The sequence below is a fragment of the Antechinus flavipes genome, chromosome 4, assembly GCF_016432865.1.
Source record: "Antechinus flavipes isolate AdamAnt ecotype Samford, QLD, Australia chromosome 4, AdamAnt_v2, whole genome shotgun sequence".
In the NCBI taxonomy this organism is placed as follows: domain Eukaryota; kingdom Metazoa; phylum Chordata; class Mammalia; order Dasyuromorphia; family Dasyuridae; genus Antechinus; species Antechinus flavipes.
The window spans coordinates 114,126,807-114,144,810 of NC_067401.1; the positions used below are offsets into that span (position 1 = coordinate 114,126,807).

At 35.2% G+C, this 18,004-nt stretch overlaps 1 protein-coding gene across 1 annotated transcript in view; it reads left to right on the forward strand.

Moving 5' to 3' along the window:
* Positions 1–18,004, forward strand: part of ACACA (acetyl-CoA carboxylase alpha) — a 217,361-nt gene that overhangs the window by 101,171 nt on the left and 98,186 nt on the right. The window contains exons 32-37 of the mRNA XM_051994076.1: positions 1,247–1,303; positions 1,576–1,620; positions 6,650–6,691; positions 8,008–8,223; positions 9,680–9,835; positions 11,880–12,083. Of these exons, the coding sequence (XP_051850036.1) occupies positions 1,247–1,303; positions 1,576–1,620; positions 6,650–6,691; positions 8,008–8,223; positions 9,680–9,835; positions 11,880–12,083 (720 nt within the window). The remainder of the gene's footprint in view (positions 1–1,246; positions 1,304–1,575; positions 1,621–6,649; positions 6,692–8,007; positions 8,224–9,679; positions 9,836–11,879; positions 12,084–18,004) is intronic.

The following is an 18,004-nucleotide window of genomic DNA, read 5'->3' on the forward strand; positions in this document are numbered from 1 at the left end:
GAAGTAACATGAAATATGGACAGAGTCCTGGACTTGGAATCAGGCCAAATCTGTTGTTTACTTATTAGGGGAGTGACCCTGAAAAAATCATTTCTCTTCTGTTTGCCTTAATTTCTACAACTGTAAAATGCAGATAATAATGGCACCTGCCTTCCAGATAAGTTGTGAGAATCAAATGAGATAATGTAAAACATTTAGCACACAGTAGCTAGTGTCAATGTTTATTTTTCTCCCCACCTCATGTTAAAGTGGTTTCTAAGCCTCAGTTTCCTCATCTATAAAATGAAGGGGTTGGATTAGACAGTCACTGAAATCATTTCCAAATCTCAATCTATGTTCTAGTAACCTAGCTATCTCTATTCCATTGTTTCTCTTTGTCAGTTATTGGTATTAGATAAAGCATGCCTGTAGTTACAAACCACGATTTGTTGTTATTTTTAGAGTATTGAAAAGGGTACTACCCATACAACCTTGAGTGAATCATTAGGCCTCTCTGGGCATCAGTTTCCTTGTCTGTATTTGAGGTGTTTAAAATAGATGTTCTCTAAGGTCCCTTCTAGCTCCAAATTTTACATTTAGTTTATCTTTTGTTCTAACTAGAACTAGGCAAAATTTGTAGAAAGTAGTTGACCAAATCCTTATTACATGTTCACTCTCATTTGCCACTATTTAAGCAATCTGATTGCATGGACCACCTAGATTCCACAGTACCAAATACATTCCAGTAGCTGTGTTTTTAGTTTTCTTTACATGTCCTTTTCTACCTAGGATCTGATTTGTTTTGAGCTTCGAGTTCATGCAATCTCCATGTGTTTAATAAACTCCCACCAGCGTGACCTTTGTGGGCAGAAGTCATGTTAAGGTCTGCCTTTGATGTGTATCAATCTTGAAAGAACTCCTTGGCCTCATACTACCCTTGCCATCTCTATTAGGTTTGCTTTCATTATCATCCTGAAAAATCAGGGTCCAATTCCTGTCTGCTGCTAACTAGCTGGGTATTACCCTGAGCAAATCATTTAGTTTCTCTGGACAGCAAAGTCAGTTCCTTTAATAGTGCTGAGGGGCAGGTTGAGATAGATTTCTTGTTTATAGGTTTCAAGGTAGTGACTTGGGATGACTTCTAATGTTTTTAGTTCCCACAAAGGCTACCTAACCTGTGTGAAATTAGAGTTGGGAAGAATGGATAAAGTGCGGGATAGTCAGAAATCAGAAGTTTCATATTCTCTTTTATGTTGTTTATTCACAGAAAGCTGCTCTTGTTGAACATGGGATCCGGCGGCTTACATTCCTGGTTGCACAAAAGGTATTGATGTGTATCTTGTACCTTTCTTAAGCCTTTCATGCAGCTGCTGATGAATCTGCTATCTTATTTTCTTTTAAATTAAAAATCAGTCTTTTAATAGTGGGGTGTAAAAATTTAATTCTAGATGTCATTGGGGTTATTTTTGTTTTTCAGTACATTTAAGGGGAAATTGGTACCTTAATTTATTTCTTACTCTTAATTTGTCTAAAATTTTGTTACTAATTGCTAGCTTCTGCTTTTTTCCCCCTTACTTTCTTTGTTTCATTTGTAAGGATTTCAGAAAACAGGTCAACTATGAGGTGGATCAACGATTTCATGTAAGTAAAAGGCATAATAACAAAGAACTTCCGTATTTTGTTCCATGTACCACTGATTTTTTTTTTTAAACAAAAGTAGTAAATAATAACTCTTGACAGATAATTTCATTTCTAAATATGCTCAGAGGAGCTAAAATGAACTTATTCTTATCTATGTAAAAATAATAATGATAACATTTTAAACTTTTCGGTCGGTTTCATCAAAATCTTTTTTTAAGGCATTTCATATTCAGTATGTCATTTAGATATAATAAAGAATAAACAAATCATTTTGGGTAAGTTGTCCCATATTTATACAGTGAGTTAGTGAATCTATAGTTTGAACTTTGAAGTCATGCTTTCTAGCCTGTTGCTTTTCATTTTCTTCTGCTAGTTTATTAATGATATGTTCTATTTCTGAAAGGAACATACATTCTGAAGATGAACATGTAACTTTTGTACTGATGTTTTGAGGTATTAGAAGCCTAAAAAGGGACCTCAAATTGTTTTTTTCCTTTATTGTATTAAGTATAACAGCAGTAGTAGAAAAAAATGGAGTTTAAAAATTCTTTATGAGACTTATGCATTCATCATGACAAGAGAATATTTGGGGCAGACATGATGACACTTGTGATGGTGCTATATAGAGACCCTGTGTGATAAGGAAAAAACCTAGGTGGTCTCAGCATCTCTATACTTGACTTAATTTTGGATAATTTGTCATTGTGTTGAAAATTGCATTAAATTTTTTTTAAAGAATAATTAATAATATGACTAAAATACCTGTGCTGTCAGGAGGTCTTAATATACCCACGCAGAATTTATAGTTGTTTGGATCAGTTTTTCTCCAATATAATTTCTTATAATTATATGAACAGTTGGGGCAGAGTGAGCAAAGCATTGTTTTAGTTGAAGTATCTGTGTACTATTGCCTTTATTGCCCTTTAGCTTATGAGAACTCTAGTGCTTGGTGTGTTTTGCTTTTTAAGCTCAACCTTGTTAGCTTTGCTCCAAACAGTAACAAGATAATCTATTTTGAAAGCTAAAGAGGCTACAGTTTTTTTGAAATGCTTTAGGAAGTGTTGTGGACTATACAACTCCCCTCTGTTATTGATGGCCAAGAAACCAAGCAGAGTTCAGATATGTATCAATCAATAACTTTAGATAGGAAACGAGAGTCAGTGGAGAAGCATGAGGGGCTTAAGAGAGAACCCCAGGGCTTTAGGAAGAAAAATCAGAAGCTTAGAGAATAAAATTGATACTTGGGGATGGAATATCAGAGTCTATGAATAAATATTGTGGTTGGAGATGCTGATCAGGAAACTAGGAGAGAATCCTGAATACGAGAGGCATACAAAAGCAAGGCCCTGAATTTGTTAAGAAAGAGCATTGGACTGGCTTCATATAAAGGGTAACAGACTTGTGCTTCCAAGGCTCATGGCAGATTGAGATCTATCACAGATATATGCTTGTAATGAATTCCTGTTTTAAAGAGAATTTTTGAATTGTGATCTTTTTAAGAAACCAAAAAATTTTCCTGTTTTTATTCCAATAGTTTAGGCTTGTCTCTGGTCTCTGTAGTATACATAACTTAATGGTTTCATCATTACTATTAAAACAACATATAAAAATTGAAAGGCAATGAGAGTTAGTGATATAATTGACATTTTTTTTCGCCTTAAAATGCATACCTCCCTCCACAACAAGCAAATAAACCTTCCAGTCTTTCTGTAGTGTGAGCAGGCTTTTAAAAGTTCTTTTTAATATTTTTATATATGTTGGTTGAGTATGAGATTATGTTGGTAGAATCTGTGGTCTAGGATGGTAGTTCCATAGGGAACTTGCATTTAGGATCATTTCCCAAATCTGATCCACATGAATGTTACTTGGCATATCAGTGAAATTTTAAAGCATAAAGTGCTTGTATGTACTTTCTTGCTTGAGGGAGCAGAAGTTAGTGGTGTGATGTGGATTGGATTATTTCTTGCAGGTTGAATTATAAAAGCCATGCATGTTTATATTTGGGGGCATCTCAGAAATGATTAGTGGTGGATGTATAGTGGTGAAAGGACACTCTTTTCTGATCTCTGGCCAGAATTGGTGATAATCTGGAGGCCTTGGAACACATAGACAAATCCTGGTCTACTGTTGCAGTGGTGCTCTGAGTGCCTCTACTGGTGATAGCTCGCTATTCACTAAAGGATACTTGGTCTGTGTCATGTCATCTGATGTGTGCTTACTTCGTAGTTAGTGTAGTGTGAAAAGGAGGGAGCTTTCTGGGCATGTTAGAGATGAATCCTTTGATCTCCTTGGCTTCCTAGTAATCCACTGTGATGTATTCAGCTTCCTCTGTTCTACAGTATGAAATCCTTACCTTACAGATGGGCAAGGAGAGGGAAGAAAGGTTACCTTCTCTCCTGGCAAGTGTGGAGTGTAGACATGTTTCGTTTTCATTCATCCTCTCTTCGTGCCACACTGCAGGATAAGAGAGGAGGAGAAAAGGCTCTGCATGGAACATTTGTTTTGTTAGGTATTCCATTCCTCAGGCAGCAAATCTGTCAACATTTTCAGACTTTGTTGTTCATGCACTGCAGCCCCTGGGGAGCTGTCTAGAAGGAGGGTCTGAGTTTGCCTTAGTGTCATGGTGTACTGACACCAGGAGGAATGTTAACCTGCATCAAGAAACTTAGTATTTTGTCTCTCTGTTTGCATAAACACCCAGTTAAATCAAACATTGCTAAAAAAAACTTGGGTTTCTAATATATACCAAATGCTGAGCTCTGATAGTTAGGGGTATAAAGGGAAATACATTATTGATTCTTCCTTCTCATAAAAATGGATTCAGGACTGGAGTAAAGAGGTTCTATTTGAGGTTCTTAGTCCATGTGACTTCCTCATACTATTGGCACATGGAGTTGTAAATTGGGAGGTAGAGATTGATGTCCTACTGGAACATCCATGCCTTTTTTATTTTTGTTAGTGATATTAAAGGCTTTTCCCCCCTATTTTTCCTAAAATTCCCTGCAAAATCCATTAGATCTAACACTGATTAAATTCCAGTTTGGCATTTCTGATTCTGTTTAAAGTGTCTTTTCTTATCTCTTGCCCTGTACATAAGGTTTCATGAACTTTTTAAAACTGCATATAAGCCTAAGCTCAATTACTAAGCAATTCCCACTTTTATAGTCTGATAGACATATTTTGATTTTGGAGGTACAGTACGATATACTATCTGTGCTGGTCAATGTTAGTAGTTAATTGAAAATAAAAATCTTGGGAGGCCATTAATTTTGTTACCAAACCAACTGTTAGCTTATAGAAGATTTGATTTGGGTTAGTTTTTGTTTTAATTACAGCCTATATAATTAGTTCCCAGCATGTTGAGGTAAAAGAGAGTTGCACCAGCAAGCTTCCAATTTCTTCATCTCATTAGGTTTTTAACACGATTATTAGTATCATAATCAGCTATGATGATTTCTGTTGTAGGTTTTCACATTCTCTGATTTGCAGGGTGTCTTGATTGGCTAATTTAGGCAAATTATTTTGATTGTCTTGATGATGGTTGGCTGATTAGAACACACAGCAGGGGTATAATTCCTCTTCCTAGGAAATGCTGTATTCTTTTAGATTTCTGGTACCAGAACACTCTTAGTGTTCTCTTTTTGCACATTCAATTATGATATTTGCCCATAATCCTAGTGGAAGCATTTAAAGTAGTGATGGAATGAACATGGATAGTTAGGGAGAATTAGCAGCATAAAGAAGGGATAAGCAAGAAGAATCAAGAAAGACAATAGGATTGCTGAGATATCTATACTGTATTCTCTGTGTAGTCTATGTATCTGTGGTCCCTTAAGTAATAGGTAATCATTTTTTTCTATAGGATCCCAAATGGAAAAGTCCTTTCATTCTTAGAAAGATCTGCTGGAATCTCTTGTTTGGGGACTTCATTCACATGTTTAAAATTAGTTATGATTATGAAAAATTAAAACTCAGAATTTTTTAATGTTCTTTTATCCCTTTCTCTCTCCTTCCCTCCCTTCCTTCCTAAAAATGTTGATTCTATCTCATCAGAAAGGGAGTCTTTTGGGTTCCAGGGAACAGATAGATTTTTCCCTCTACTTTTAGTTTCCAGATCTTACTGAGAAATGTTCATGTGACTTTTCTTAGTCATTTTGTTTTGTACTGACAATTAGTTGATTATTTTTTGCTCATAATGAAGAAGAAGTCTAATGGAACCTCCTATAGAGGAAAATAGTAATGAACCTGATTCCTACACTGCCAGTAGAGTTCCCCATCCGAGAAACGGGTATTTCGTGTTAATAAGTTAAATTTCAGAAACTAATGAACTCCACTAATTGAATTCATCTTTGCTAATTAATAAGGTTCTAGTAAATTGGGTTGCCTTTTTGTGTAATGTCCTGTCAGAGAGTTGTAAGACCTCATGATAACAAGTTCATTGGTCTCATCCTGGCCTTTCCAATAAAGTTAGTGGTAGTTCCTGAAGTAGCTGCCTTGCAGTTTCCTTTTGCATTGACATTTTATGACATTGGCTCTTCAACTTATGAGTGTAGAAAGAGCCAGGATTTTGATACACTATGGTGGCTGGCTAGTTGGTTTTTGTTTTAAGAGCTGTTTAAGGAGAAACTTGGGAAATTAGTTGAGTAGCTACTGTTGTAGTATCTACAGCCCAGGTACATACACACTGATGCCATTTGCCCAGGTGTGCTGAGGGCAGTCTTTAGGGAGCTTTTGTGGTAGAAGAGTAGAAAAATCACAGCATACTTCTATGACATTGTCAGTTCAGAGTTTTGTTAGTGTTTGAGGATAGCCTCCTGGGCCACAATGATGAAGAGTTGGATTGTTGTTAGGTTCCCAGGTTGCCAAATTGCCCCAAGTATTCTTCGTATTTTTCCTAGGCTAAGAGCAGTTGGAAACTCTGTGACTTGCAGGTATTTGAAAGTCAGTGTATACCTTTATTGTTACTGTGTATCTGGCCCAATGAAGACATTTGTGAAAGACTGAAATTTTTTTTTTTCTTTAAATACAGAGAGAGTTTCCTAAATTTTTCACATTCCGAGCAAGGGATAAGGTAAGAACCATGGCTTTTTCCATGCTATTTATTTTACTCCTGTCCTGTTTTTCTTTAACCAAGGGACAACTTATCATTTTCTTCTATATATGGGGAGAAGTGGGGGCAATGCTTCCTTTCTCCCTCTTACTGATTTTGTGTTTCCCTGTGTCTGATAAGGTCAGTGGACCTGCAGCAGGTCCCATCTTTAAGAGAATATTTGATTTCAGAAACTAGAAGAAAGCCTTGCATTGTTATAAAAGGAAAGTTAATCCCAAGATCTATTTTTTTTTTTTGAAGTGGTTATCATGATAAGAAATTAGAAGGGCCTTACACTTGAAGAAATTGCTCCTTTTATTTACACTTAAAGAAATTGCTCCTTTTATCTGGAAAAAACCGAATATATTCAGCTCCCCATTATTTGTGTGTGCGTGCGCACACACAATTAATTTTAAAAAATTCCATTTTGAGGCAGAAATCTTCATTCTGTTCTTGCTTCTTCCACCTAGCAATTGAGCTATATCTTCTCATGTTTTGGATTTTTTTGTACCACTGGGCTTCTGTCAGTATAGGTAGTTAATGTATTATTATGTATGTACTATATACTCAACACTTTTAATCATGAAAAGATTCAAAAGAATTATAAGATATAAGTCTTCTCCCCCAAAGTGCTTTCATTTAATCTTGAAAAACTATGCAGTTCACCAGATATTAAATGTTGGCTGATATATAAGATATTGTACTAGGTGATAAGTATATGAAGATGAAGTCAGATGTGCCTGCTTATAAAACTGATAGGAGAGAGAAGACATGTATGTAAATGGCCATAATACAAATTAGACTTTAATAATTGCCAATGGAAGTACATGCTGAATGCCATAAGAAATTTGAGGAAGAAGAGCTCACTTATAATTAGGGAATCGGGAAAGGCTTCATGAACATACAGATAAAATGCAAGTATAGAATGACGGAGCTGACGTGATTTTCAATGTTGTAGTAGTTCAGGGAGTCTTTTTTTCTCTCCTTTGAAAATGGGTGGTATCTCACCACAAAGTCTTAAGTATTAATTTTTTTGGATACTAATGAAAGTCTATTTATTAAATGATGAGATACTTTGATTTATCTGTCCCTATTTAAACTCATTAATAGCTTTGTATTTTTCATGTTGTTGGTAAATATTATCTGTAGAATAACATGTTTATTATTCCTGTTTTCTGGTGTAAATTTATCTTCCTCAACAACCGCTGCTCCTTGTCCCATCATAATCATTAGTTCTCTAGTAGGTCTTTGCTTGGATTTCTTTGTAAGTGATGTTTTCTTTTCATTTCTGAGTTCAGTTTGAGGAAGATCGTATCTATCGTCACTTGGAACCTGCCCTGGCTTTCCAACTGGAGCTGAACCGAATGAGGAATTTTGACCTCACTGCTATTCCATGTGCCAACCATAAGATGCATTTATATCTTGGGGCAGCCAAAGTGGAAGTGGGTACTGAAGTGACAGACTACAGATTTTTTGTAAGAGCAATCATCAGGCATTCAGATTTGGTCACCAAGGTGAGTGTTGTGCTTTGGTGGCAGGTAATTTCCAAGGTATCCTGGATAAACAAATGTGGTCTGGGAATTCATAGGAATTGTGAATAAAATAATCATACAATCAATGAACAAATCCTTTGCCAAAGCTATGATAGTATTGATATAATTACATTTCCACAGCAAGAACTGGAATGGGTTAGTAGTTTTGTATGAGTGATGGCTGGGCAGAAGATGATTGGGGTAAGGAAAAACAATCCTGGTGTAGGAGTTTGGAGTTAAGACATCTCTTTCTCAGCATAGTCTTTGATGCCTAGAATGTCAAGGAATCGAAGTGACTAGAAGAAGCCATGTGTTTTTGCATGTATTATGAAAACATGTCATGAGTACAGCAAAAAGTTTAGTTAGAACCTATAAAAGGCCTACTATAGAGGGGTTATCAAGGCCTCTTGTGTTCTTTACAATGCTAGTTTTCAAGACCATTTTCTTTGGAGATATTTGTATTTTTATTGATATCTTTTGTTTTTCTGTTTTCCAATTAGTCCTTCATTCTTCCTCCTTCATCCCACTTCCATAGGAGTTATCCCCTTAAAAAAAAAAAAAAAGACTAAAAAGGGAGGGGGGGGGTAGTTTAGTAAAACCAACCCAATCATTGAAAATGTTTCACATTAAATTCAGAGCTCCGTAGCCATAATCCCTCACCTCTGTAGAAAAAGGAGTCAAGGGAACTTCTAGTACCTCTAATTTTGGACTAAGATTGGTTAAAATAACTTGATAATATATTGTTTTTTGAGTTTTGCTGTTATTGTTTAGATGGTTGTAGCTCCTAGATTTATTGTTTTCCCGATTCTACTTTCTTTATTTTCTATCACTTCATGTATGTCTTCCCAGGTTTCTCTATATTTGTCATACATATTTTTCCTCATTGATATCTGATCTTTTATTGCACTCATATGCCACAATACATGTTGCAATTACTCAGTTGATGAGCATGTGCCTTGTTTCTAGTTCTTTGTTACTATGAAAGAGTGCTGCTATAAATATTTTAGTGTCTATGGGACCTTTATTTTTTGCCAGTCATTGACTTTCTTAAGGTATATTCTAAGAGGAAATATCTGTGTGGTACTTTTTATTCACTTTCTTTCCTAATTGCTTTCCAGTATAGTTGGACTGCAATGACATTGCCTCTTTCACCCAGGCTGAATGTTAAATATTTCCAGCTTTTGTCATGTTTGCCAGTTTTCTGGTGTTAAGTGAAGCCTTATGTTTCTTTTGATGTTCTCTTTGTATTAGTGATTTGGATCATTTCATTTGGTTATGAAGAGTTTAAAATTTTTTAAAGAGCTATTTCTTTATGTCCTTTGATTATTTATCTATAGGACAGGGGGTTTTGATCACTTAATAACATTTTATTATTGCCTTCTCTATGCTATAAACAAGTTTCTTATAATACATTGATAGTATTGTCTTTCCTACATAGGAAGCCTCTTTTGAGTATCTGCAGAATGAGGGGGAGCGTCTGCTCCTGGAAGCCATGGATGAGTTGGAGGTTGCTTTTAACAATACAAATGTCCGAACTGATTGCAACCATATCTTCCTCAACTTTGTGCCCACAGTCATCATGGATCCGTCAAAGGTACTTTTATCCTACTTGTTTCTGTCAGCACCATCAAGTATGAGGGATATGTAATACCTTACCTTTGTCCCAAGAGCATATGGGAACATTTCTCATAGCCAAACCTATTTAGTTTGCTTAAAAAAAAAAAAAAAACTTTCATTTTTTATCTATCTTTGATTTATCTATATGCTGTTCACTAGGAAAGTCTGCTTTGAATAGAGTACCATTTTTTTTTTTTTTTGAGTTTACAATACCAGACTAGTGATATGTAGAAAAATATAGAGAAAAAGGAAGACTCTCTCCTCCTTTTCTATTGCTTCTTTTGTAAAATTTGTGACGGTTTTCTCATTTGGAATGGTATCTTTTGCTGTTATTAACCAGTCTCCCCTTGTGTATGCTAATCTATAGGACTAATTTAGGTATTCTGGAAAATTGCGTGAACTCTACAGGTCACATGGATATTTTTGTGTAAATTCCTGCTTCAGTGCACTAAACATCACCCTAGTGCCTCCAAGAGTTAATGCAGCTTCCCAAAGTGCCTAACTTATTCCTCTTGAGTATTTTTCACGGGGTGAGAATTTGGTTAATAAGACATTTCACACACATTACATGTGGTCCCTTCCCTAGAGGATCTGTTTTTTAAATGCATGGCATAGCATGCAAGGAATAAAAACAAAGGGATTCTGTATTTGACCTCTTACCCTTAGGGTGATAGTCTTTTTCTCATCATTCCCTGCACTCCCCTTTCCTTTTTATTGGGTCCCACTCTATTCATTGCTTCTCCTGAGACTGGGAAGTTTTTGATGACTGTGCATCCAAGTAGAGGAGGAAATAATATGACTTTCTCAGTCTGAGTTATAGGTATGGTCCTCTATATTTTTGAACCACTTATTTAAAATGTGAATGTCAGTTCAGAATTCTCAGTTTCCCAATAAATTCAGATGTTATCAGTCTTTAACCCTAGGAATAGCAGTTCCTTGAATAGAGAAATTCCCTACATTTGGGGACTTTTGATCTCTAAAGATTTTCAAGAAAATATTAAAATCTTTTGGGTTGATGTAATTACATCTAAATACACTAGAGTGATAAGCTTGATGACCTTTTCTGACTTGAGAATTTGTGTTGCCACCAAAAAAAAAAAAAACCTACAAGTATAGGCCATACTGTTTGAGAAGAGAAATATGCATATGATTCCCATGAAAAGAGAAATGTAAGAGAAGTTTAGTAGCCTTCTAAGATCTTAAAGGAAAGCATTTTTTAAAAAAAGAATTCACTTTATTTAGGGATACCTCTCTTGGGACCTGTTGGTAGCTAATGTTAATGAAGAGAAGATGAGCTTCTGAGAATATAAACTTGGTCAAAATAACTCTCCTCTCTGAAAACTAGGTAGTGAGCTATTTTGTATAGGAAGAACTTTATCTATACAATTTTCTTAGACACCGTAGGAGTCTGTGCAGCATGGACCAAGCTTTAAAGCTTCTGGGCATAAGAGGAACTCCAAATCCCTCCCAGAAACTGTCTTTCTTTAATGTGTATGACTTACCAACAGGCATATATTATAAAGTTTAATAAAACTGCATGGAACAAAGCTTATTGTACTAATTGTTAAGTTTATTTAAAGTTCAGTAAATGCAGTGATAACATAATTATCATGGATATAAATGCTACTTAATAGCTCTTTACCAGAGGTTTTATTCTTATTTGGGGCTTTTTCTTTAATCCTGTGGCTCCTAATTTTAGATATCATAGATCTTTGAAATATACTGGAATGAGTGTGTGTAAAAAGGGGAGAGGAGAGTGAGATTCCGAATTTGTAGTGATATGAGGTGGAGGCATCCTCTCCATGGCTAAACCCTAACAAAGTGTTCACTGGCTCCATCCAGAAACAAGAACAGAGTTTGGAGGGTCTTTTTTTTTTTTTTTTTTTTTTGAATTCTAACCAGATTATACCTTTGGAAAGTAACAGCCATTTATAGCCTCACAGAGTTAGGGGTAGCTGCTGAGGAGCTCCTCAGGACGGGGTATTTGTTAAGTCTTTGTGTTGTGTGGTTTGTTGTGTCAGATTGAGGAGTCTGTGAGGAGCATGGTGATGCGCTATGGAAGCCGACTGTGGAAACTTCGAGTTCTCCAAGCAGAGCTGAAAATTAATATCCGCTTAACACCAACTGGAAAAGCAATTCCCATCCGCCTCTTCCTGACCAATGAGTCTGGCTATTACTTGGACATCAGTCTGTACAAGGAAGTGACTGACTCTAGGACAGCACAGGTATGACAGTCCATTTGTAGAGCTTAACTGAATCATAAAATCATGACCTTTGCTTCATTCTAACTTCTCTGGATGATATTTCTCCTGAACTATTATTGTCATTTATGAGCAAGTAGAAGACAAAACAGGAGGAGAAATTCAGTATAATTTTAGCGTAATTTGTGGAATACCAAACAGGGATGTTTATATTTACCTGTTAAGCATTAATCTAATTTACTTGTCATATTTGACTCCAGTACTTTTGTGTTTAACAATAGATAACTTATTCTTCAAATTTAAAAATGGTAACCCATGGAGTAACAATGTGCCTGGGAATGGGGGGGGGGGGGAGGGAGAGGGAGGAGCTGGAGCTTTTCAATCCAGAATTTAGCCACTATTGCTTTTTGTTGGAATCTGGATTTAGATCGACTCATCTTTGTCCTTTTCTCCTTCTCCCTTCTCTTCTTTCTCTTTTGAAAGAAAGAGATGTTATAATTTTGAGGGTCTGCTATTTAGAAAATTGCTCTTATGTACGTTCACAAATTCTTTCATCCTTTCTTCTACACTTTGGATCTCAATATGAATTACATGGTTATAGTTTGTGTTCTTTTGAATCCAGGAAAAGTCATTTTTGCCAGTCTTCTGAAGCAGGTTTAAAAATCTGAATTGGTTGGACTATTATCAAGGTGACCTTTCATTTCAGTGTTTTGAGTTCCACTGTGTGATGGTCAAAAAAAAAGTCTATCCTTATAAGTACTTAACTGTTAAAATAGAGAAAGAATGAGAGAATGTGAGGAGGCAAATATGAATGTTCAGAATTTTTTTTTACTGTATTTGATGTTTTTCAGGACATCCTTAAAGACATTTTCAGTTAGAGTTTTCCATGGGCAAGAATGTTTTTAATTAAATTATACAGTGGCTTCAAGGCAGGTCCATTCTTGTGAAAAATAAAATGACCTCTTGAGATTTTAATGTTTTTGATAAATGTTTGTTCTTTATAACTGCCTTTTTAACAAATTAGAAAGATCTGAGACTTTTCCTCATCCTGGTTTATAGGGACTGCTGGTTCTCTCAGTGCTTTAGACATAGTAGGTGTTCTGTTAATATTTATTGAATAAATGAATGAACAAACCATTCCTAGTGTGAAGGTAAGCTTCTTTTTAGAATAGCTATTGTACATTTTAAGGAAGGCTTAATGGGAAGGGTTTCCCAAGGGCCCTGTTATAGATGAGTTAAAAAGCTATAGTGACATAAACTAGGACCCTGGCTAATGGCCAGAGGATAGAATAGACAGATAAGGAATCCTCATGGTCCAATTCTGATGACTTCATCTGAGCAAGTTAAGTTGATTTATTTATGAATTTAAGGGAGTGTGGAAGTAAGTTGGTCAGTGGAAATTTTAAAAATGTATATAAGCTTGACATTCTGGTGAAAAGTATGTGTGTGGGTACACAGAGTATATACATATGTGTTTTGTTATATATTTTATTTATGTGTGTCTGTATACATACATATACATATATACATGTACTCTCTCTCTCTCTCTCTCTCTCTCTCTCTATATATATATATATTTATATTTACACACACACACACATACATATAAATAAAAGTCACATTAGGTGGGTATATGTGTAAATTCATGAATTCAAGACATGCATATCCCTAGATCTCAAATTGTGTTCATGGGGTAATTGGGTTATAAAGGGTTTTTTTTTTTTTTTGTTTTGTTTTTAATAATTTTTTATTGACAGAACCCATGCCAGGGTAATTTTTTTACAGCATTATCCCTTGCATTCACTTCTGTTCCGATTTTTCCCCTCCCTCCCTCAGATGGCAAGCAGTCCTTTACATGTTAAATAGGTTACAGTATATCCTAGATACAATATACATGTGCAGAACCAAACAGTTTTCTTGTTGCACAGGGAGAATTGGATTCAGAAGGTATAAATAACCCGGGAAGAAAAACAAAAATTCAAGCAGTTTATATTCATTTCCCAGTGTTCTTTCTTTGGGTATAGCTGCTTCTGTCCATCCTTGATCAATTGAAACTGAATTAGCTCTGTTTATCGAAGAGATCCACTTTCATCAGAATACATCCTCAAACAGTATCGTTGTTGAGGTATATAATGATCTCCTGGTTCTGCTCATTTCACTTAGCATCAGTTCATGTAAGTCCAGTCCTCTCTGTATTCATCCTGCTGGTCATTTCTTACAGAACAATAATATTCCATAACGTTCATATACCACAATTTACTCAACCATTCTCCAATTGATGGGCATTCATTCATTTTCCAGCTTCTAGCCACTACAAACAGGGCTGCCACAAATATTTTGGCACATACAGGTCCCTTTCCTGTCTTTAGTATCTCTTTGGGGTATAAGCCCAGTAGAAACACTGCAGGATCAAAGGGTATGCACAGTTTGATAACTTTTTGAGCATAGAATATGTTTAAAAAGTTAACATAGATAGTTAAAGTTCACAAGATAATCCCAAACACTAATTTTTGCCACTACCTGCCTGCCCTACCATATCTTTCCTGAATCTGTTAACAAAATAGAAAATTAGCTTGCTTCAGTATCATCTTTCATTTTCTCCCTCATACTGCCTGATATAAGTGCTAATGAATAATGAAATGGCCAAAAGTCCTGCAGCAGTGGGGAGAAATAACACTCCATGAAAGCTTCCCAAACCCCCTCCCAACTAGATGTGCTATCTCTGATTTCCTCTGGCATATTGCATTTCTTCTGTAGGACTTATCTCTTCCCTTGTAGTTTATCTGTGTACAAGTCTTACCTTCCCTACCAGATTTTAAGCTCTTTGAAATCAGAGGCCTTGCTTTTTTTTTTTTTTTTTTTTTTTTTTTGGTCTTTCACCACTTCTATTATAATATCTCTTATATAGTTGGTGCTCAATAAGTGCTTGGAGAATTCCCCCTATCTCACCTTACTTAATCTACTTTCAGTATCTCAAAACTTGATTTCTTCTAGCTTTCTAACATTGCAGTCCCATCATCTACATTGGTGATTTCAAACTTAAATGGAAACAGAGGATACTAAGCCATAGTAGACTCTTAATAAGACCCTTGTGAGTTGCATATTAACTTAGTTTAAAAACTATCTCTACTGTTTCATTGTGTCTTTATGTATTTTGTTTAATATTTTCCAATTATATTTTAATCTGGTTCAGGCCATGCTTAGGAAAGTTGAGGGCTTTACGTGGCTCATGGACTGCCTGGTTTATATCTCTGATCTACATTGCCTTCCAAAAGCCTGTGGGGCAAATCTATCCCATAGATGAAAATGAGTTAGCATTATCTATGTATATCCTAGATTGAGACCATAGCCCTCATGGAGCAGCAATCAGAGCCAGATATTGATAGAAGCCCTTAAATTCCAGCCTCCAAGTAGTCACTGGTATTGGCTAATGACTATTCTTTCTATGTCTGCTTAGGTGTGCCTACATACACAAACATATTGCTTCCCATTTATTATTCACTGCATTGTGAATATATAGTTTGTGTATTCATGCATACAGTGCCTAGTTCAGTGTCATATACCCTGTGGGCACTCAATAAATATTAATTGAATTGAAATAATAGCATACCTTATAAATATTCATCAGCAAATAAAACTATCTAAATATATGGAGTATGAAGTGCTCTCCTGGAAATATTTGAGCTAAAATGATTAAAAACCATCCTATTAATTCCATAATATGATATGGTGGACCTGCTATAGTCATATCCATAGTATACTGCAATATATAGTTGGGGTAATACCTCTGTCACTGGAGAGTGTTATTATAGCATATGTCAGAATAGCTCACTTGGCAGTTGGTGTATATGAAGGTGATTCATACCATCTCCAGTTGAGAGCTTTTCATACTTGTAAATTTGAAGCCTTAAGCAAAATGTAATACAGTACTTATGAACTACCTTTGTTGAGAAGTGACCTGGATTCTATTAACAAAGGAGGCTGGGCTGAGCTCTTCCAACTTTAGAACTATGCTGATTGGTTACTTGGCACACTTTCTAAATAAAAGGAAGAGAAAAGAGAAGAGCTTTGCCCCAAATCTGAAACATGACTTCTTTGGTATGTGAACTTGAACTTAGGAGTGATCTTTCTGTAATAATTATTGCCTTTTCAAAAGTAAAAGAGGTTGTCAGGTAATTTCTGAGTAGTGAGAACACTGAATATCTTAGAAGCCTAAGTAAGTTACCTTCCCAGCCAGGGATGCTTCAAGAAAAAAAATTTTTTTCTCTAGAATCAGGACTTTGTGAATTGAAAGGTACCTTAGTGGCCATTTAGCCCAATCTGTAAGTGGAAGAAATCCCCCCTCTAACATGACCATAAAGTAATTGTCCAAACTTTGTACAAATTCTTCATTTGACAGATTTATTCTCCCACTGATTCACCATATCCCTTTGCTCTATCTTCCAATTGTTACATTTAGTTTTTCTTATTATTTTTAACTTTGTCATCCCAGCTTCTATTCCATGCCTCCTTTTTTTCCTCTTCTTTTTCTCTCTTTATATAAAGAGAGAGAGCATGCACATGCTTTATTTTTTTAAAATTATGAACTTGTTAAATACCCACAAATATGATCATTTCATTATAAAAAAATAGCATATGGAAATATAAACTGTTAAGTAATACTTGATTTGTTTAAATACATATTATAATTAGCTTAGTATATCAGCACTCTCCTCCCTGTTTATATCCCCTTTCTCTATTTTCTTAGTAATTTAAAAAATATTTTACTGATTTTCTTCTATTTTTTTTTGGGGGGGAGGTGGTATCATTATCCTTGAACACTCCTTTCTCCTCCCTAAAAAGGAACTGTAGCATAACAAATATAGTCCAGCAAAATAGATCCCACGTTATACATACCTGAGAAAATGTATATCTTGTTCAGTATTTGTAGTTCATCTACTCTCTCCCAAGAAGTAGGATACACACTTTATTATCAATCTTCTAAAATTTTTCTTAATATTAAAATTGTTAATTTTTTTTTCTTAAAAAATAAAAGTCATTGCTTAAGTTGTCTTCCATGTTCTGGTCTTGTCAAGCTAAATCATTTCTTATAGAGCTTCCCAGGTTTCTCTAAATCTATACCTTTCGTTTAGTGCAATAATAACACATTATATTTATATTCTTTAATTTATTTGAGCATTTCTTGATTGAATATCCACTACTTCTCACTCCCTCTCCCCCCACCCCACCCCCAATCTTCCCAATTCTTTGTTATATCAATAAATTGCTGTACGTGGATATTCTTTTTCTCTGTTTTTGATTTTTTTTGGAATGTGGGCCTATTAGTGATGTTATTGGATTAAAAGGTTATTTGTGGTTTGGAGATCAAAATTATTTTCCAGGATGATAGAGCATATTCATAGTTCCTCCATCAGTGCATCAATGTGCCTATTTTCTTAGAACTCTTCTAGCAATTATCATTTTCATTTTTTTCTCATCTTTGCCAATTTGATAGGTGTGAGGTGTCACAGTTTTCATTTGTACTTCTTTAATTTGGATTTGGAATAATTTTTTTCATCCACAGTCTACAAGTGATTATGGTTTCCTCCAATAAGTTTGTATATCAGAGCTTTATGAGAGAAATTTTATGCATAGATTTCTCTCCTCCCCCCCATTAGTTGATTAACTAGTTAATTAATTGCAAGCTGATGTTATTTGTGCTTTTAAAAAAAGTTTCCCTAATGTTTATAATCAGACTTGATTCATTTTATTTCTTGTGATCATCCCTTATTTGGTCAAGAAATATTCTCCCTTATGATCTTTTATATCTAGATCATATATCCATTTGGAGTTTATTGTAGTGTATGGTTTTGGATGTTGGTGTAAATTTAATTTCTGGCAGACTTTTCCAGTTTTTCATATTTTTTTGTCAATAGCTTATATTTATCCTAGGCTTTGTCCTTGTC